At 39.5% G+C, this 22,589-nt stretch overlaps 1 protein-coding gene across 1 annotated transcript; it reads left to right on the forward strand.

Annotated features, from left to right (window-relative positions):
• Nucleotides 1-404: 404 nt before the first annotated feature.
• Nucleotides 405-21,213, forward strand: PDX1 (pancreatic and duodenal homeobox 1). Its single transcript, XM_075197945.1, has 2 exons — nt 405-816; nt 20,813-21,213. The coding sequence occupies exons 1-2, from the start codon at nt 405-407 to the stop codon at nt 21,211-21,213; spliced, it is 813 nt and encodes a 270-aa protein (XP_075054046.1).
• The last annotated feature ends 1,376 nt before the right edge of the window (nt 21,214-22,589 follow it).

The raw sequence follows: 22,589 nt of genomic DNA on the forward strand, positions 1-22,589 counted from the left end.
GGTGATATGTTTAGCAAATCAGGGATAGAGAAGGATGCTACAAGGGCGGAACACAGTCCAGTTCTAAGATACAGCTCATATAATGATGCACTTTCACAAAGTTATCCAAAGTATTTCACTTCCAGTTCTTATACAGGACTCACCTGTGTGATACACAGTGAGAGGGATAAATATAGGGAATTGTCACTGAGAAAGGGGGAAACAGCTGCACTTATCTGGGCTAAGCCACACCCTTGTGATGCCCATTGCCAAATCACATGAGCCCCAGCAGCAGCCAATGTGACTGTAGAGCTGAGGACAGCGGGCCATTCCCTTCAGGTGAAGCTTACCTGTCAACCAGCAGTGCAAACTTCAGAGAGGAGGTGACACCGAGAACCTTATGTTTTCCTGATACACTCACCGCCATGAACACGGATGAGCAATACTATTCCCCAGCTCAGATCTACAAAGACCCCTGTGCCTTCCAGAGGGGTCAGGGGCAGGACTATAGCCCCAGCCCCCCAGCATGCCTCTACATGGGAAGACAGCAGCCGGCTCCCTACTCCAACTCAATGATTGGTTTGGATCCAGGAAGCCCCCAAGATATCTCGCCCTACGAGGTGCCACCCATATCAGAAGACCCAAATGTGCCCCATCTTCACCACCACCATCATCACCACCATCACCATCACCCTGGCATGTCTCACCCTCAGCAGCAAACAATTCCCTTCCCCGAGGACAGAGATCCTGGGCTCTTAGATGAGCGCAACCGAACCATTTTACCTTTCCCATGGATGAAATCAACCAAGTCACATACCTGGAAAGGACAGTGGACAGGTGAGTGCCATGTCCCCCTATATAAACTATACAGGGCAACAGGGGTGCAAGGTATCCCACTATGTGATGAACAGTGGATAGGGGACATTCACTTCCCCCTGTCAGGTATGAATCCTGATATACAGAGAATTAATACAGCTAAGAGCTGCGTAGTGAAATACGTGACCATCATTATTTCTCTGTGTACTGTAGGAGAGGTGATAATATTATTCCCCTTTTGACTGGACCATGGGACTGGTCTCCATCTATTTAATGAACATACAGGTGGGAATGACAAGAGTGCGCCCCCGATGTAGACAGGGGTCCCCCATATATCTAGAGAACAGTGAGAGAGGTCAGGATCGTGATTCAGGTATAACTGGTGTCCTATGCACTGAGCAGTGAGACTGGTGATCCCTATAGGACCGGCCACATATAATTATCATAGATACTTTCTATAGTGATTTAAATCCACCATACTCGCTTTAGCTGTAATACTCACACACATTAGTCATTTTCCCTGTAAGTAAGTATTACACTTTCAGGAAATGTTCTGGGTGATTGGCAGCTTTTGGAACCCGACTCTCTCCATACAGAGGGTTCAGTTACTGAACAATATTTCTCTATCTCGTTGTACAATGTTATCGCTGGACCCATTATACACTTTTTGTCACACCTGTAAAGCAAATATTTTTTAATCACATTGTTCAAACAGACTGTTGGAAATGTATATTCTAGTAATATTCCTGGCACCTATTTGAATTATCCCCTGCCCTGCAAACCGTGAAAATCACAACCAGAATATTGTAAGATATTTTGCCACCCATTACAACTGACATGTGGTGTGTGCTAGATATCACTTTGGTGTTCAATTAAAACTGCATATTTATGCAGTGGTTTAAAATAACTAGATGCTCTCTTATGTATGAAGAGAACACGCTTAAAATAAATACATCGTAAATAGCAATATCTGCATACTGCACGTTCATATATTAATACCTAATAATTTAAATAACTGTAATTCTACACCCCCTGTCTATACTGTAAAATCTGAACAAGAATATCAATTATAATAGAATTTAATTCAATCAATAATTCCCCTTATTTGCGGAATAAAACGTATTTTGATTGGCATAAGCATTTAATAATATAATGAATTAGATCACACTTCAGATTGATATTGGGAATTGCCCACAGCACCGGTTGCATCGATTTACATTAATCTAAATGTTTTGCTAATTTCTGGGGGGTGACTTGGATAATAATTGCATTCCCATTAAATGTATTTTTATTAGAATGATACAAGTTTACTTCCGTACTTTCACATTGATAGAAGAGAAATCACAAGTAACTTCCGGGGCCTCCTCTTATTATTGATTTATTTCAGGTTTAAAATGAACGCGAAGATTTTTACAACCGACGAAAAAAACAAATTGCACGATTTGGAAAACAACAGCAGCAAAAAAAACAATAGATTAAAGCACACAAAATATAGTCAATCACACAAAACATGCTTCTGCCTTGTCTGATAAGTCACCTTTTAGTTTTAGTATTAAATGGTGATTCGCTGTCTAGACAATCACCTATAATACATTATAGACATGGGGATTATGTAGTATGACATTTACGATCGTTTAAATGGTGCTAAATTTATGTAGTTCATTAGTTGTATAGTGGAATAACACCAGCATTTCTCTAATTAAGCAACAAGAACGATTTCATGTAACAAATTGGAAAATGTCGCAGTTCTATTTATTAGTAAGGTCTCATAACGTTACTCTCACAATACCACCTAATTATTTTTTTCTCTCTCTCTCATCATTACATTATTGGTGTATTCTATTTAACCATGGGGTACTAGGTGGTATTCTGTAAATTACATAGTGGTTAGTTACATATAGACTAACTTAAGTAACACTACTTTGAAGAAAGGTCTCCATGAGCTTTGAAAAGGTGGATAATATATTTTCTTAATAAATATATTTCAATGTATTTAGTAAAAAAAAAAAATCCAGTGCATCTTTATTTATTTAATTAATGTAATGTAAATAAATTAGTTAACACTATGATTTAATTATACTTTTTAAGCTTAGTTAATAAAGATATTAAACTCTGCACTGTATATATAACTTATATGCAATATATGTCTAAAGCCAGAATTAATGGAGGTGATGATAGATAGATAGATAGATAGATAGATAGATAGATAGATAGATAGATAGATAGATAGATAGATAGATAGCTCTATTTATAAGCTGTGTGAGATGTGTCTCCTCTCTCTCTCTTTCATCCTGTTCTGTACTACGCTTCATGTTTGCTATATACCTTGCCTGTTATATATTATACTTAGTTGGTGTAATTTCCTGTATACTTCTTGAATGTAGGATGTGTCCTGTGGTTTGTCTTTGCTTGCCCGATATTTGAATGGTTGGACCTCTATATGTAGTGTACTGTACTCTATGTCCTCACTCAACGCTGCTGTTGCAGTTTTATGGCGCCATATGAAAAAACAATAACAATAATAATAATAATAATAATAATAATAATAATAATAGTTAATCAATTTGTGCTTCAATTCAGACATGAAAATATATTTAAAATAATAATAATGTCATCACAACTTAATATTCTAATTAAATATTGATTCATTACAGTACTCAGAACCTGGGATTGTTCGCAGATTATATTTTAATTCAGTGTTATTGAGTTGATTCAATAACACTATGCCTGTATGTATGTATGTATATATATATATGTATATATATATATATATATATATATATATATATATATATATATATATATATATATATACGCAGACAGGTACTCTGCACTCACCTAACAAACATATAATGCTGTTCTTACTATATATGTTAAGTTGACAAACTCATGCTGAAGTCTTTCAATTCTGTCCAGTCCTATTATGATTAAATGCTTTGTATCCCAGTTAAAGCTTACCTTGCACACACCTTTAAAAGGGAACTATTTCCAAAGTATTAGCAGCCATGGGACTCCTGGGAAAATCCCGGACACGAGTTGAATTTAATCTTTAAAAACAAATAGAAATGATGGGCTTGAGAAGTGAGAAGTACATTATATAAACTGTATATATATATATATATATATATATATATATATATATAGGCATATATATATATAGGCATATATATATATATATATATATATATATATATATATATATATATATATATATAAAATCTATCTATATAATTAGAACTATATTTAGGGCATCTTGTAGAGAGTTGGCTGCAATTTACGTCTAAATAACAGCCACATTCTACATGGGTTTGTTGAGCAGGACAGGTCAAACCACTTTACACCAGTTTTCGAGCCCCCCCACGTTTTTCACCTCCTGACAGGTGCATGTATGCCTGGGTCACAGTCAACATAGCACGCCCAATATTTTGGCTATGCTTACACGCCCCCTCATTCCCCCTCTTCAATTGTAAGGGGTCGCAAGCAGTCTTAAACACAAGATGCCACTCAGTCTTCACATGGGCGCAGCCGTATCTAGTGCTTGATGCGCAGAAGTAAGAAGCGCGTTATATTCAGCGTAACGCACTTTGCATCCAACTGTACATGACCCCCATAGTGCCTCCAATTTGCATAAAATTAATTCAGATTACACATGGATATTAGCACATCAGCTTATGTAGGAGATAGACCTTCTGCGATAACTCGTTTGTTTCCTGATTCTATTTTGGGAAGCTGTATCTTTAGTTCACAAACATAAATTCACATTTCCCAATAATGGAGGTGATTTTCCAACACGCAGAATTTTCATCTGATTCCCGGGTCTGATGTCATAATTTATAATATTTCATATGATCTCTGATCTAAGCCAAGTGTTTTTGTACTGGTCACAAAATCACATAAAGGGCTAGATTTACTAAGCTGCGGGTTTGAAAAAGTGGGGATGTTGCCTATAGCAACCAATCAGATTCTAGCTGTCATTTTGTGGAAAGTACTAAATTAATGAAAGCTAGAATCTGATTGGTTGCTATAGGCAACATCCCCACTTTTTCAAAGTTATTATTATTGTTTATTTGTATAGCACCAATCATATTACATAGCGCTGTACAGAGAATATTGAATTGCCCAGTCCCTGCCCCATTGGAGCTTACAGTCTAAATTCCCTAACACACACGAACACACTATTCCATTTTTGTCAGCAGCCAATTAATCTACCAGAGTAAGGGAGGAGCCGGGAGCACCCAGAGAAACCCACCAAAACACGGAGAGAACGTACAAACTCCGCAGAGATAGAGCCTTGTTCAGATCCCAGTGCTGTGAGGCAGCAGTTTTACCCACTCTGCCACGGTGCTGCCCACAAATGACAAATAATAAATAAATATTCTCCATATATAATTTTAGAACAAAATTTAACATTCCATTTATTCAATAAATAAAATTTAGAGGCAGAAAAAATATAGAATATCAATGGCAGATGAAGAACAACAGGTCTATCTAGTTTTGTTTTTTTTTTATTAAAGAATGGCTCATTCTCAGAATAGACTTGTGTATATGCCAAGCATGTTTAGTTTCTATATTGTTGATCTTCTTACTACATTTGCTGGATGTTTTTCATAGGCATCCACTGCAATTCTGTATGTTAAAAGCATCACAGAAAGATTGTATAAAATTTGATCACTTAAAGGACTTGCAATTTTTAAATAGATATAATATTTTGTAGTGGAAACCGGGCAGCCAATAATTGGTGAGTGTGAACATGTAAACATTATACGATGGGTTCCGGGAATAGAATGAAAATAAGAATACAATTATTATTAGCCCATACAGCTAACATATCTAGCAAGTGTAGAGAGAGAGGACAAAAGTCTCTACAGAATATAACAAATCCATAAATAACTCTTAAGATAATATTACTAGTACTAAACACTAACAATAATATTTCTAAAAAAATAAAAGTGGATTGTTGGGAAATATTTTGACTATATGTCATGTTTTTTAGTCTTTATTGGTGGGCTGTGCAAAATACATTAATTTGAAAATACCAGATACAATTTAAAATGTTAAACAAATATATATTTTGTTTTTTGGGCAAATCAAAGATTTTAAGTTTGGAGCAAACTTTACTTATCAGAGGTATAGATATCATTATATTCCTTTATTTACATAACACCAACCTATTACACAGCACTTCACAATCTGAGAATGTTTAATTATTCACATCAGTCCCTGACCCATTGGAGCTTACAATCTATTCCTTACCACAGGCACAGAGAGGGCCTCTATGGCCAATATTGTGGGCAGCCAGTTATCTAGCTGTATATTTCTGCTTTGTCTTCAGGAAACCCACGATCACAGGGAGAACATACAGACTTCATGCAGATAGTACCCTCATTGGATTGTAATCCAAGGTCCCAGCGCAGCGAGAAAACAATGCCCACCAGTGTGCCGCTGGGCCAATATTTATATTACCTGTAAACTGCAGATGCAAATTGTAAGAGTTAATTACATATTTTATATTGAAGCAAAGAATTCTACCCACTTCATGTGGGTCGAAACATGCAAATTTATGTATTATATTTATAGGTGTAATTAAAAGATTATTTAACTCGGTATTCAATATTTGATAATTTTACCTTTGTTTAGTCATCACAAAATAACCGAAAATGTTGATTAATAAAAATATGTATTGTTTTATAGTCTGCGTAACTCGTGTTTTATCAACTGTTTTATTGGTTATTACTAGTGTTGATGTAATATATTCCAAGGAAAATATAGTGTACAAGCAGGGTCACCCGGCGCTGCGTTGGTTTGATTTGTAATATATAGCAGTTTTTATATATAACTACATCATTTGGTAACTAGACCAAAAATGCTATTTAGAAAATAAGATTTGTTGCTTTGTCGCGTTGTCGTTATGTGGTGTTGTGGCAAGGTTTTCTTCCAGCAGTCAAACAATTGTTTACATGTTGCCGTTAACAATTGTTTGACTGTGGCTAACAATTGTTTACTTTTTCGATACTAAATAACTATGTAAAATTTGGCAGCATTACCTCGAGAGCTGTGGAAGATATTTGCCAACAAACAAACAAACAAACTTCTTCTTTTATATATATAAAAGATATACCTATGATAACACAGTGGTTAGCATTCCTGCCTCACAGTCCCTATTTGTGGGAGTTTGTCTGTTCTCCCTGTGTTTGTGTGGGTTTACTTCCACACTCCAAGCATAACATGGTGGGTTAACTGGCTTCTGAATAGGCTCCAGAGGAACAGGGACTCATGTGAATGATTACATATTCTGTGAACAGCTCTGCATAAAATAATTGGTGCTATTTAAATTAACAATAATAATACTCGTTACATCCACAGAGTGGGGGCAGACATTTTTTTGGACTGAACCAATATTCATGAGTCTCAAGAACGAGGAGTCAGTGACATCACAGGGTCATTTGATGTATATAAGAGGTGATCTCTGTTCCACATGTAATTGAACAGGATGGATCCAAACTCAGATCCACCAAGCTGTTGACGGTTACTTGCTTTAGTAACTTACCTAGTAATTAGTTTGTTTCATTTAAAATTAACACAATTTTCTAAAATTGCTAAAAAACCCAGGGTTTATAAAAATGGAAGCACGTATTGTCTCCCTTTGTATGTATTCTATGCTTCCTGGTTGTTATACATCATGTGTTGCTACAATAAATTAGTTTATATAAACAGTAACATGAGCTCTTAATGGTAACTTAATTTCAAAAAGAAATGTATATATCTAATTGTAACACACACAAGATGCTAACATGTATGATGTGCTGTAAATAATGATGACATCGCTTACCCACTGGCATTAAGAAATGACAGTCACACCACATGTCACACGTTTGTTAGCCAACACTTGCACTTGTGGACTCACCATTGACTCCCTTGTAAGTAAGTGGAACATGCAGCATCCAAAATATGATATCGCAGCTCCCAACCATAAGTGCAAACACATGTGGGTATTGGGTAATGGGTAATAATGGACCTAAGAGTGCTTTGAATCTATACAGCTGAACCAAACCAAACACTAATATGCATGACATAGAGGGGTATAATGGAGGGAGAGGAAGATGAGGAAAATGATTGGGGGGTGGAGTAATTAAGTAGTAGCCACACCCTCTGTGGGTTGACCACGCCCAACTACAGTTTGGCCACACCCCTTTGTGGACTGCCCATGCTCCATCCAGTGGCAAGGGGTTTTTTTTGGCTCCCTGCTTCCTCTGCTGGGTCCTTTATACAACAGTCCAACACTGTGGGGGGAATTCAATTGGCCGCGTTACTTTTACCAGTAATTACAGTAATCATGTGCTTAATTACCGTTATTACAGCAGTTCCCCTGAGCTGCAAGCAGAAAGCTGGATTAAAATTACAGTAATAACGGAAATTAAGCACATTATCACCGTAATAACTGGTAAAAGTAACGCAGCCAATTGAATAACGGTAACAGCTTTAACGCCGCGCTAATTCGGGGGGGAATTGAATTCCCCCCTGTAATTGTTTCAAACTTACCTGTGCATTTTTCCTTCAACCTTGATTCTTCAGACATAGGGTATATGTAGAAATATCAATGGTTGGTATACACCATTCTACGTAGTGACAGTAATAGATCCATAACATCAACACGGTTTCGGTGGTCCAGGATTGATGTATACACTCGATCATTTACAAAAGACATGTATGATAAAAACGCACATCTTTTTGTGTGCAGGAGTGTGACTACTTTGCTTTGAGATCACCCTTGTGTAGACAATTCCAATGAGAAATGTTCATTGTTAATATAGTGTACAACACAGTTGCTTCAACAATGTAATAATTAATTACTGCCTACCCATTATCCCCCTCCTAATTAAAACATCATGGTGTATTTAAGGATATTACACAGTTTGTGAGATGTACACTCATTATTTTATGCCTATTCATATTCATATTTACTGGATAACCAATTTACAATCATTGATTATTTGCCTCCTGCCCTCCGATTGAAACAGGAGCAATGGAACTAATCAGCTTCTTGCAGCACTAAGATTTAACTGCTTTTCAGCTCTTTGCTAACTTGTTGCAACACAGTAAGTGCTAGACTATTGATTTGTTAGCAGTGAGAAATCATTACAGACAAGTCACATGTTCTGGAACATATGGAATTATATCAATGATGGAGAACCTGATACACTTCAAAGGTTACATGTGCGGCCTTTTAACTTTTGATAGGGTCGCATATTACCTTTCATCTCAGTAATAAGTTAAATCTACATTTAATTCCAGAAAGAGACACCATCTGTAATAACATATCAGCAGACATTTAAATATTATTATTATTATTATTATTATTATACTTTATTTATTATGTGCCACAAGATTTCCGCAATGCCATACACAATACAAACAGTAGACTATATAGGGTGAAACAGTACAGAACAATAAACAAATAATACCAAGACTTCTGAAACTCCAGAAATGGCTATTGTAGTGAATTTGGGGCAGAAGAGTAGGTATAGAGACAGGAGGGAAGAGGGCCCTGCTCATAACAGCTTACATACTAAGGGAGGGTAAACAGACATCAGGCACAGAGGGGAGTCAGGTGAGGGGATATAGGGGGCAGTTGTGTGGGAGAGGGCCTTGTAGGTGATGCTGAGGAGTTTGAGAAGAATTCTGTAGGGTAAGGGGAGCCAGTGTAAGGCAAGACAGAGAGGGGAGGCAGAAGAGTAGCAGCGTGAAAGCAAGATAAGTCTCACAGCCACGTTGAGTATAGAACGAAGGGAGGCGAGGTGGGAGCAGTAATAAAGAAGGTTACATTAATCAAGATGGGAGATGATGAGTGCATGGATAATAGTTTTGGTAGCATCCTGAGAGAGGAAGGGCCGGATGAGGGCAATTTTACATAGTTGGAAGCAACAGGATTGGGCAAGGGATTGAATGTGGGGGCAAAAGAGAGGAAAGAGTCGAGGATGACGCCAAGGCAGCAAAGTTGGGGAACAGAGGAGATGGTGGCGTTGTTAACAGTGATGGAGAGGTCAAGGTGGGATAAGAATCTAGACGGAGGGAGGACAATGAGTTCAGTTTTAGCAATGTTAATTTTGAGAAAGCGCGAGGACATCCAGGAGGAGATGGCGGAGAGGCAGTCAGATAACTGAGAGAGGAGGGTGAAGGAAAGAGCAGGAGACGAGATGTAGAGATGAATGTCATCAGCATAAAGGTGATACCGAAGGAAGAGATGAGAGCACCCAGGGAGGTAGCATAGAGCGACAAGAGTAGAGGGCAGAGAACAGAGCCCTGAGGGACTCCTACAGGGAGGGGTGGGGGAACCAGACTGGATACGGAGAAGAAATGGTTAGTGAGGTATGAGATGAACCAGACGAGGACAGAGCCAGAGAGGCAGAGAGAGAGAAGGGTTTGCAACAGGAGGGGGTGGTCCACAATGTCAAAGGCCATGGAGAGGTCCAGGAGGACGAGTAGGGAGAAGTGATCCCTGGATTTAGCTGATAGAAGTTCACTAGTAACTTTGGCCAGGGCAACTTTAGTGGAGTGGAGGGGGAGGAAACCGGATTGGAGAGGATCAAGTAGGGAATTGTCTGAGAGGTGTCTGGGAGGTGGTTGCAGACAATCCGCTCAAGTCATTTAAAGGCATAGGGGAGAAATGAAATGGGGCGGTAGTTAGCAATTGAGGTAGGATCGAGATTGGGTTTTTTGAGGATGGCAGCGATAAAGGTTATAGCAAACAAGACAAACAATTCAATGTGACTTCTGGGTGAACAGATTGTGCATGAGCTTTTGAAAGTTAAGTGTAAGGCTAGAAGAGAGTTTTCCATCCATCTACCTGTTGCGCTTGTTGTTGTTAATTTGCCCCATGATAGAGGATTGTTATGATCCAGAAGCAGAGGACCTTAGTACTAACCCTGATTGACGCTGGCAGACCTAGAGGTGCGAAGTCTAACGGATTCCCCGGTATTCAATAAGAACTTCCGCAAGGCAGGATGGACCTTGCTGCCGGGAACCCGCAGGTCGCAGTCCTCTAGGGTGCGACAGGGAGTAGTACAGCGGAGATAGCTGGTAGCAAGGTGTATAGGAGAGTAAGCAGAAGCGCGGTCAGCAGGCCGAGGTTCGGTACACAGGAGAGATAATCAGAAATGGGGTCAATCAGGCAGAGGTTCGGTACACTGGAGAGTAATTAGAAGCATGGCCAATCAGGCAGAGGTTCGGGACACAGGAGGGTTTCCCAAAGGAACAAGCTGGCTAGACACAGGAATCACAACCTGAGGTCAGAAGCTGGCAACAACGTTGCTGCGACACCGAGCAAGTGTCAGAGCGCAGATTAAATACCCTAGCAGGTTTGAAACTCCCACCCCAGACTGTAGTCACATGAGCCATCACCCGGAAGTGCCGAGCAGCGGTACAGAGAGACGCGCTGGAGCGAAGGCTGGTAAGTCAAACCAAAGTTTGAAAAACCCACCCCAGGCTGCCATCACGTGAGCCGCCACCCAGAGTGCCGGGCAGCGGCGCCACAAGACAGCGCTGAAGCGAGGACGGGTAAGTTGTGACATTATATCTGTTCTTATAGGGATAGGTGGAACCGAAAATAGATAACAACATTGAAGTACACTGGTGCATGACAGGTTCTGCCTAAAAGTTCCTTACAATACTTTAGTGAAGTAAGCAAGCATTGTGCAGTTCCATTCCTCACAGGAAGCAGTCAGGTCACATGGTGCAAACTGCGCGCCTGTCATTCTCTGACCTCAGATGAGCTGTTGGTGCTGCGCTGTGCAGCGGAGGTCACATGATACGGAACTTGTCTGCTCTGAGAAAAGAATGAGATCAAGGAGCAAGTTCAGTCTTATTCTGTTTTATGACCCCTCAAGTATCCTTTCAAACTCACTTATGTTGACTGACATATCCAGCTCATAATTAAATAGCTTAGAAACAACTTATTGTCAATTAAAAAGAATGTGGAGTTTTAGTGTCATACTCCTAAAAATAAAGAGAAAAGTTGTGTTTTAATTGTTTTAATTATTATCAGAATGCATGTTATGTGTGTATATATGTGTAGCATCAACTACATATCTACTATATAAAAGCCTAGTGGCGTGTGTCTGTGTGTGAAAAAAAAAAAAACAAGCTGCAGCGCCACCTGCTGGGCGGAGTTATACACTGACCTACTAAATTCTTAGTGTGTGTGGGAAAAAAAACTCAGAAAGGGCTAAAATTTGGTATACTAAGATGTTTTTAATTTGTTAATTTAATTTGTTAATTGTTAAAAGTGTTTATAAAGATTTTAAAAAAATATGTATATATTTCTTGAAGAAGTGACAGTTGGGAGTGGTTGGTGGTTGCCGGGGGTGACAGTGGGGAGTGGTTGGTGGTTGCCGGGGGTGACAGAGTGAGAGGAGTGTGATACTCAGGACCGCTGAGAGAGATCCCTGTGTCTGGATAGACATCTGGATAGATGTGGCGATAAAGATGAAGGATGAGGTGATGGAGAAAAATGATGAGGTGGTGACATGTGGACAAAACCACGTTAAAAAAGGGCGCTGGCGTCGGGAAGTAACGCTCTTCCCCGAAAGGAGGCCTGGGCTATGGCCCAAATGCATGACTAGAATGCATGAGTATCATGCACGGGTTAACTTGTACACTATATGGACAAAACTATTCAGATGCTTGACCATTGCACCAACAGGGACTGTAATGATGGGTGGGTTATGAAAGGACGTAGGTGGTGTCAACGACATGCAGGACGACGACCCCCAAAAAAAGAAAGTGACTTGGGCAACTGATAATAAAATATGACTGACCTTAAGAATGACAGAAGAAGTCCCCAACAGTCTCCTAACAAATCCCGATCACCAGTAAGAACGGCATCTTGTTTTGACATCATAATCAATTGCGACCTGTATATCACTCTTTTCTTACAAGTGTAAGAGTTAGGTCGGATGACATGGAGACTTTTACGTGCCATGCGCCTTAGCAGTTGCTGACCCCACTCAGTGATTTTAAGAGGTCTTATGCTTCGTGGCTGAGTTGCTATTGTTCCTAAACGCTTCCACTCTCCAATAATATCACTTACAGTTGACCTTGGAATATCCAGCAGGGATGACATTTCACTAACCGTCTTTTTGCAAAGTGGCATCCTATCTTCAGAAATTTCAGTGTACAAATAAGCTATCAAGTATTTGTGTGCTACATGAAAAAACAGACAGTATTTAACTTATGTGCAAAACAGAAAACTAATTTGCACCCCTTGCATTGTAACATGGTTTTGTCCAGGAGACTGAAATAAGAAGTTTCTTAAGTTAAGATCCTTAATGAATCAGGCCGCATATGTTCTTTCTTGGGTGCAGATACAAATTTAGATCTCAAGGTAGGTATTAAGGTGTAATACTGGAGCTCTAGACTGATCAGTCTGTGCCCAGAGGTCTCATGTGATGTGTTTCTCATTTAGTTGTACCCCTGTGATTAGAACCCTCCCTTCTCCCTCTGACATGGCTGTGCACCCAACAGGACGCTATCGTTCTCTGCTATCAGTCATTTTCTGTTCGAGGTCATTAAAAATGGCTTGCTGCAGTGTCCTCATCAGGATTGCCTACAGGAAATCTAGTGTGCGTTATATATATTCCACACAATCACAGTAATGTTTGCTTTCCAATCAATTCACTCTTAAAGTACACTTGCCCACTGTCTCTGGATTTTAGGGAGACTCCAGAGTTCTCCCAGACTTCCGTGTCAGTAGACCATTCTCCCGCATTCTGGTCACTTCTTAGTGAAGTGGGCAAGATGGTGGCCTTCATGATGCGATTTGTTGCGCTTTGCATCGCAGGGGCGGGCCAAAGTGACACAATTCATGCCACCACGTTCCCCTCCACAGTTGCCATTCACCTCTGCTCTGGGATATCCCGTTGGGGACCAAAGAAATGTTGGCAAGTATGGCTTTAAATGCAAAGAAAAGAGTATAGCTTTTTCAAGTGCTCCCAAATTATGCCGCTTATTCAACTGGCTTCAGACTCACAGGTGATTCCATCAACATATAATCACAAAACAAATAGCTGAATATAACCAGTGCACATTAACTAGAACGTAATGTCTCAACACTGCTAGTTTGTGTGCAAGTCCAGATATTTCAAAGAAATGGTGAATAAAAAACCTGTTAGTTCGAAACACTTTGAAACTAATTTGTAACAAACTCTAGTTTGTATTTTAAACATAATAACTAGATTTCGACATATTCTACACATGTGAATCAAACCATGAGGATAGTGACATTTAAGACACCTGTTAAAACACTTTAGAACAAACTCCAGATTCAGATATATTAAGCACATCTAAATCAATCACTGAAGAAAGGAAAATATGTATCAGTCCAGAATACAATCTCTACTTTACATTCCAAGCAAATCTTCTCTTATCCCCCTAATGTACTATATTCACACATATGATGAGCTGAACGATCATATAAGGCAGGGGTGTCCAACCTTTTAGATTCCCTGGGCCACATTGGAAGACGACGAGTTGGTTTGGGCCGCACATAAAATACACTAACACTAACGATAGCTGATCATCCAAAAAAACATAGAAAACATAGTTAACATATTAAACTTACTTGGAAATGAAGTTAGTAAGAGTTAGGAAACCTGTTGCAGAATCATGATTAAAGCAGTAGTCCCATTACCAGCTGCAATTTAACTTACCTGCATCTGGGGTTTGGGGAATTAAATGCCAAAAACTTTTTTTTCCTCTCTTTCTGCACCCAGGAATCATTTTTTTTATTGACCAGTTTAAAATGGTCACCGATATAGGTAGTATCAGGAGGACTAATAGAAATCTACAGAGATTTTAAGATAGGGTGGCGGGAAAAATGGCTCATGTAGCAGCCTCCGATGAGGGTAACAGTGGGTGATAATTTCACCCTACTCAGCACTGCACATTTAAAATGGTTTAAAATATTAAAAATACAATTCTCTTAATATTTATATTAGATACATACAGAGAACACAGCTAGTTCATAATTGCATGGTGCAGAAAGTCCAAATTCAGAGTAACAACAATAAGATACTGGATAATCTTTCACTGCTGCTGATAGTTCGCGCGGGTGACTCCTCTGTGCTGCACTATGCAATGGATGTCGGGTGTGATGACGTCACCGCCAACATTAACTGCGAGCGCCGCACAGAGGAGGAGACCAGGGAGGGAGCCGGAGCACCAGCAGACGTGACCGCAAGGTAAGTATTTTCTTTTTTTTTTTTTTGCAGGATATTTTTTTTATTAACAGCACTGCCCCCTTGCCACAACCACTGGGCCACATTTACAGGCTGGCTGGGCCGCATGCGGCCCGCGGGCCGCGGGTTGGACAACCCCGACTTAAGGGTTACGTGAGTTACGGAGGATGTACATCTAATTATTTTGTGGCTATGAAAATGTTTTACAAATAAAATTCTCTGGTTTATAGTTTTAGTGCTATATAAATAAAAGATAATAACATGCAGATGTTTACTAATGCATAGTTGTCTACTGACCACCGAATTCCATGGACATTCCCAGGTTATAAATTGTTATTCTGGAATTTTTATCCTGGAATTGTAGAATTGTAGAATTGTCCCTGCTTTTCAGCATTGATCAACTGCTCAGTTCCCATTTTCCTGCATTTTAGATGCAATTCTTATCCACTAATTGTATTCTCTGGACTTTAGAAGTTAACATTTACTGAAAAGTGTTTAAAATGCAATAAAGTACAATATTTGACATACAGTAAAAGTGACATGATGGAGGAGTAGGGCTACAAGCAGAACATGGCCATAGCATGCCCCCCCAACTGTCCCGATTTTAGCGGAACAGGCCGGAATCGTGCATCTCAAAAGCTTACGTTGATTCATCCAAAGTTGCCATTTTGGGGAGATTAAGGCGGGGGTTAGGGTGGACCGGGGGCGGGGTTAGGGTGGATCAGGGGTAGGAATTATTTTGTTTAGATTCTGCATGTCTCTATGTTGGGTGGCATGCCATAGATAAGGTAATCTGTGCATTGATTAATTGTTTTTCATTCAGAGGAATTGAAAACATCTGTAAGCAAAGGCAGACTGGCAACAGTAGATAAGAGCGTTTCCAGATACTAAGCGAACTTTGCTATTTTTACTAATATAGATTGAAAAATATAGTCAAATATATGTCAGAGTTGGCAAGGATTTATTGCAACATTAATGTGTTTATTGCATTTGGTGAGCAGTAATTACACTTTAGAATATATTGATTAACACTAATAATTAGATTACGCAAGTTTTGCTGGACACCATAAAGAACTAAATTGGAATAGTACAAGGTTCTAGAATCGATTCGATAAATATGATCAATGACACAGCTAAGAATTCTTGTGTCACGGCCCAAAACTTTTCTAGGGCACTAATGTGTACTTATCGCCTACACACGGCGGAGGCATCAATATTGGGAACTGGACCAATATTTAATAAGTGAGTTCACTAGAAACTTTCTCTAATCCCTCTAAGAGTCCCTGCAGGAGGGTGCACAATGTGTCTCCTCTGTGTTTCCTGGGCGTCCTTCCCTCCCTGGTACCGCTAGTTGTACTGTTAGTAGCCACGCTGTGACTACAAAGCAATCACCAGTGAATTATGTTATAGTCTCCTGCAGAGCTTGAGGAGCATGGTGACCTGTGGAGGAACAGGATTAATGGTTTTGGGATGGGGTGGTGCTGCAAGTGCTCCCTCTGGTGGCACAGACATAATATAGTGACTTCACATGACTATGGGGTATATTTATTAAACTGTAGGTCTGAAAAAATGGATCAGATTCTAGCTATCATTTTTGTAGAATGTGCTAAATAAATGACAGCTAGAATCTGATTGGTTGCTATAGGCAACATCTCCACTTTTTGAAACCCGTAGTTCAGTAAATAAACCCCTAGGTACAGTACATATCTAGGATAGCACTGATTAGGGGTCAGGAAATAATGGTTTTAATTTAACATACGTTTGTCCTTTAATAATAATTTTTTCACTGCTGTAATTGGTCTCAAAGTAAAAATGTCTACGGAAGGAGTTGAATGGAGGAGATCTGTGGAGTTTCCTATGACTAATTTAAGGGATAATTGATTCACAGTGTTCCAGCTCTAGACAGATGTAGGGAGTAACATGGCAGTAAACCCAAACATGATATTGTGAGCAAGTAGTGACCTTAGGATGAAAGTATTAATAGAGAATAGTTGGAAATTTCTTTGGACTGGATTTATGGTGCTTTCTGGTGTTAAGGCCAGGTACACACTGGAGCGTTTTTGTCCAATAATTGGGCAAATCTGACGATATACGACCGTTCGGTTGGAACTTAGTTCAGTGTGTACAGCGACATGATGGTCAAAAGTTGTTCCAAAGTGTCAATTGTCCGCTCATTTGGTTGATTGTACTGTTTAATATTTTCCGTCCAACCACTGACTGACCATGCAGTTGTGTTCTTTTCAGCCGCTGCAAGCAATGAATGCCTGGTGAATAAATCTAGAGAGTGCTGTAGAAGGAATAAATAATTTGTTCATTCTGAGACAGAAAGTTTAGTCTCAGAGTCACAGAATCAAACAAAATTCAGTCGTAAGTACAATCGATTGAGATAACACATCGGTCGGAAAATTCTTCAGTGTGTACCTAGAGTGAGCCACAAAGAAATATGAAGACAATTGCAAACTGATGAGCATAAAGACCTGTTACTAAACTTGCACATCCCTGCCTTGTAGTTTGCTGTCTGAGATGGGGTTATTCCCCCTTTTTGAGCACTATCTGGGTGTATATATTTTACCTGACTAGATTCAACATACTCATTGCTAAAGTACTCATAACTAATGTTTTTTTCACCCTCATTGCATTATTTAAAATAAACATAAGGTGACAAATAGTCTTTGTCTTGTGAATGTTACCTGTTTGTCATTTGCTAGCACATTTTCAGCAGCACAAGTATCTGTATATATGTCTTCACTTTGAACACCCTGGATTATACCACTTAAAGCAATGTTGTCCTCTTTTCTTAACTCACTTCCAGGAGAGGCAGAAGTGAGATAGGGAAAGAGGAGGTGGGTGAGGCTTGATTATACAGATTGCATAATCAGGTGGGTGGGGCAACACATCATCAAGCACCACCCACCTCAGTAAACCCTGATGTTCTACGTTTCTCGAGGTGGGCAGGGCTTCACATCATGTTCTCACCCACCTTGTGAACAGTAAGTGATTTTTTGGGAAAACTATCTGTTCTCTCAAGAGTCTGGGAGTCTCCTGGGCATTATGGGAGAGTTGACAGCTAAGATTTAAATGCCAAGATGATAAAGTAATCTTGCTTGTGCTGAGCTTGGTGAAGATCACCCAGAACCACCCATTGTTCAAACAGATTTCTAACATTTCACAAACCACCACATTTGCATGTTAAGTTATCTTGGCAAACAACTCTAAGATTAAAACCCATTACAAATGCAATAACACAAGAAAACATTAGAATAGTTTTATTATCAGGACAAGTGGTCTTATTTGAGGGTGTAGTACCCTATGATTGCCCGCGAATGAGCTGCATTTTTTTGTCATAATTTTACTAAGTTAGTAAATAGTAAGAAGAAAGAAGACTGCAGTTTTTATGCTAAAGCCAAGGATGTGTCTTATAAAATCTTGACTGCCAACAGTCCTGATTTTTGTTGACCAAAATGGGCATGGTTTACTGGAAAAGGGGTGCAGCATATCCACAAAAGGGTGTGTTTTAGGCATATATGGAAAGGGTTTGGAAGGACCAGGGGAGAAGCCTAATTTGGCCCTAATTTCTTTTTTGGAGTGTTGGCAAGTATCTCTTGTTTTTAGGCCACACCCGCAACTATTGAAAGTCTTATTCTATCCAGTTCAAGCTCCTCAACATCGCTTACAAAGATCTCACCAACACATGTCCCCCATTCATCTCTGACCTTGTTTTGAGGTACATCCCCACCCACCATCCCTGCCTTGCCTCTAACCTACGCTTCTCTTCACCTCTCATTAACTTCTCCCACTTCCGCCCCCAAGACTTCTGCCATTCTGCCTCCCACCATTCAAACTCCCTACCCCACCTCATACACCTCTTCCCCATTCTACAATCCTTCAAACTCTCCCTCAAAACTCACCTTTTCATGCTCGCCTATCCTGCCACCTCTTGTCCATCACCTCCTCTACCTCTGCCCACCATCTCCATTTTATCCCTTTTGCTCCATCTCTTACCACCCGTCCCTGTAGAATGCAAACCTCCCAACACACAAATACTTGATAGCTTATTTGTACACTGAAATTTAAGGCTGATATTTGTGTGCTACATGAAAAAACAGGCAGTTTTTAACTTATGTGCAAAACAGAAAACTAATTTGCACCCCTTGCATTGTAACATGGTTTTGTCCAGGAGACTGAAATAAGAAACTTCTTAATTTAAGATCCTTAATGAATCAGGCCCCTGGACCGCAAGCCTAACCAATAGGGGATCTGAACCCACAGGAGCTAACAAGTACACAAAGCGCTGATGGAGCGTTGGAACCTGATATAGTTAAATACAAGTTTTTTTTAATTAAAATATCGATATAGAAAAACAAGATAAAAATTAAAAATTGAATATTGGAAAAAGCTCAAAATACTGATATAATAACGCTTAAAACATCACAGACAAATAAATATGGTGGTGTAAAGTCCATCCGATGTAGCTTATTGTTAGATGAAAATTCCTCAAACAATATCTCCAAATGTGAGAGGAGGATAAATAGGACTCATGGGACAAGGAGTCATATCAGTCCGTTGGAGACATAAGCTGTGTGTATAGAGCCCTTACAGAGTATGGGAGTCATTCACAGCAACGGTCTAGAGAAGATGGAAAAGTTACTTTTCCTTCATGTGCTGTCTGGTGCTTTAGGAGATTTAGAGGAGATGGAGGTCCTTAGGTTGATAATCACCATAAGCACTATAAGCACTAAACAAGCCCCGGGGTTTTGAGTCTGTGATAAATTTGAAAATAGGCAAGTAAGAAGTCACCTGACGCGTTTCTCAGATGTGATAGGCTGTTTCATCAGAGGCAAGTAATCACATCCCATGTTCAGCAGTATTTATACACAAGAAGAGGCAGTCATGTGATTTGAATGTAACCAATCAGACGGATGCAAAAGGTGCGGTCATGTGATGTTAAAATGTCCAATCAGATGAATTGAAACATGTGTCAGTATGTATAGCCCAATGGAGCGGCACTTGAGAATACCAATATGTCAGGCATTTATGTGACCGCCAGGTATCCAATCAGAGAATAGTATTACTAACAAAACAGAAGTTTAAAGACATAGCCAAAAAAACAGAATAAATAGTCTAAGCAATCAGTACAAATTACTTTTTAAAGTCTACCAGTCACCGTACACACAGAAAAGTCAGCTATTTTGTGCCCAGGACCAATGTTCAAGAGAATGCACCTATCCATTTACTAGGAGCTAATAACACCACTAGGAACCAGAGGCCCCACTGAGGCATGAGGCACTTCTTGCCTCGATGATGTCACTGGTTTCTAGTGACTTGATAGGCTGCAATCTCGGGAATGGTCGATAATGCCAGTCTAGGGTGAAGGATTATGGTGGAACATTAGATAGACCACATACCCACTGCCGTTTTTGCTTTAATGCAAGTGAAAAAGCAAGTAAGAACACATATGAAATGCAAATGCTTTTGATACGCGTTTCACTAGTGTTTTAGAGATAACTGTAGGCTTCCCAAAGAGTCTGTGTGTATATGCTAGAGAATTTAGATTGTAAGCTCCAATGGTGCAGGGATAGATGTGAGTGAGCTATGTACAGCGCTGCGGAATTAGTGGCGCTATATATATAAATAAATAAATGATGATGATGATGATGATGATGATGATGAATTGTAGTGTAAAATGCATGAATTAACTAGAAGGTCACTTCCAAATTATTGTACAGAAACATTGTCCAATCACATATTACTGTGTATCTGACATCTTCTGCATTTTATCATTGTAGGTGGCTCATTCATGATGGAACAAGAAGAGAATAAGAGGACAAGGACGGCTTACACAAGAGCTCAGCTCCTGGAGCTGGAAAAGGAATTCCTCTTTAACAAGTACATCTCCAGACCTAGAAGAGTGGAGCTGGCCGTCATGTTGAACCTGACCGAAAGACACATAAAGATATGGTTCCAGAACCGCAGGATGAAGTGGAAGAAGGAAGAAGACAAGAAGAGAGGGCGAGGAAGCGATCCAGAACAAGACTCTGTGGTATCTTCTGGAGATGTTATAAAGGAGGAGGCTCAATGTATGGGAAACACACAGCCCACCAGGGACTTGGTGCTTTCACCGCCTCTGCCAACCTCGTCGTCCTCACAAGTCAACTCTGGATCCCTCAGACAAGTGGAAAAACGATAGAGATAATACATTACTTTTTACAGTAACTGAAGTATTAGAGTATACGGCACTCCATGGACTTAAATCAGATATATTAAAGCAGGTTATGGAATGAGCCCTTTGGACCTGTCTATTAAATCTACACGTGAACTAAGCTTTACGTAGTAGCCAGATGCAATAACCAGCAACTCTGCCTGCAGTTTCCAACTGTCATTACATAAGCAATAAGGAGACCCCTCCCCTTGTATCACATCACGCATTTTGAAAGTGTTCTACTGCGGAACGTGTGACAATCAGTGATGGCAGAGACTACCTAATATGAGGATTGCCTGTTATAAGCAACTTTATCTTGCTGTATGTAGGGGTGCAGTGTGTTATTCACAGTTAACTGCCCAAAGACCAAGAGCACTATGATTCTGCCTGGTGACTTTCCACACAGGATTCTGTGAATAGGTCATTTTCAGACACAGGACAGTTAATACCTGTACATATACCTGTGCTGGCTTTAAAAAAATAACTGAGGGTGTGTAAAATAAATAACTGCAGTTATAAATGTCTATATTTCTGTAGTTCTTAATCATGAATTGGAATGTGAAGATAACACTTTTGGATGTGTAGAATAATGCTTTAGGAGGCATTTAATTTAATTCAACTTTCAATAACTTCTGTTAAAAGTGGAGTCAAAATTTGAGGTGTATAACTGCAGTCCATGAGGTCAGTCCCTGTCTGTGTATGAATTAAACTATCTGTTGGTATTTTGTTTTTAATAAAGATGAATGTACAGGATTGCATATGTACAAGAGATGATTTATATGAATTGAATATGTACGAGACTTCAGGTGTTCCATGAAGAGACAAATATTATATATGTATATTTCCCAAGCGCTTCTAAGTGATTCTACCTTGTGTGCATAGAATGTACCACCAATAATTCACATAAATGTAACATTAACTGACATTGGTCATCTAGTTTATATTACATCTAAGAGACAAACACTGTTATTGTCTTTGAAGGTCAGCAACATTTTAGGTTCAATTATAAACTAATGTACTTGTCTCGAAGTCAGACCTGACTGCAAACAAATGCAACTGGATATGGATCTGATATTAAACAGACTATTGGCAGATGGACTGATGGGCATAACACTTCTACATTAAAGGCAAGCATGACAAGACCACCAAACACACTAGTGTGTGAGCATTATAAACTTCAAATAGACGTTTCCAAAACACTTAAATGATAAGTCCACCTTTACAGACTATTGTCAAAACAACCCAAAGGGTCTATTAAGAAAATATAACCTCTAACCTATATGTAACTGTTGGTTAGATATACTCATTAGTAGAGAGCATCTGCCCAGGGCTGCCAAGAGGAATTCAGGGCCCGGTACAACAAA

This window comes from Mixophyes fleayi, chromosome 2 (genome assembly GCF_038048845.1).
Source record: "Mixophyes fleayi isolate aMixFle1 chromosome 2, aMixFle1.hap1, whole genome shotgun sequence".
Lineage (NCBI taxonomy): Eukaryota > Metazoa > Chordata > Amphibia > Anura > Limnodynastidae > Mixophyes > Mixophyes fleayi.

Excerpts from the sequence above, each read along its gene's own strand:
- PDX1 (XM_075197945.1), top strand. The coding sequence starts at position 405 with ATGAACACGGATGAGCAATACTATTCCCCAGCTCAGATCTACAAAGAC. Across the intron at positions 817-20,812 it reads CTGGAAAGGACAGTGGACAG|GTGGCTCATTCATGATGGAA; the intron begins GTGAGTGCCATG and ends TTATCATTGTAG.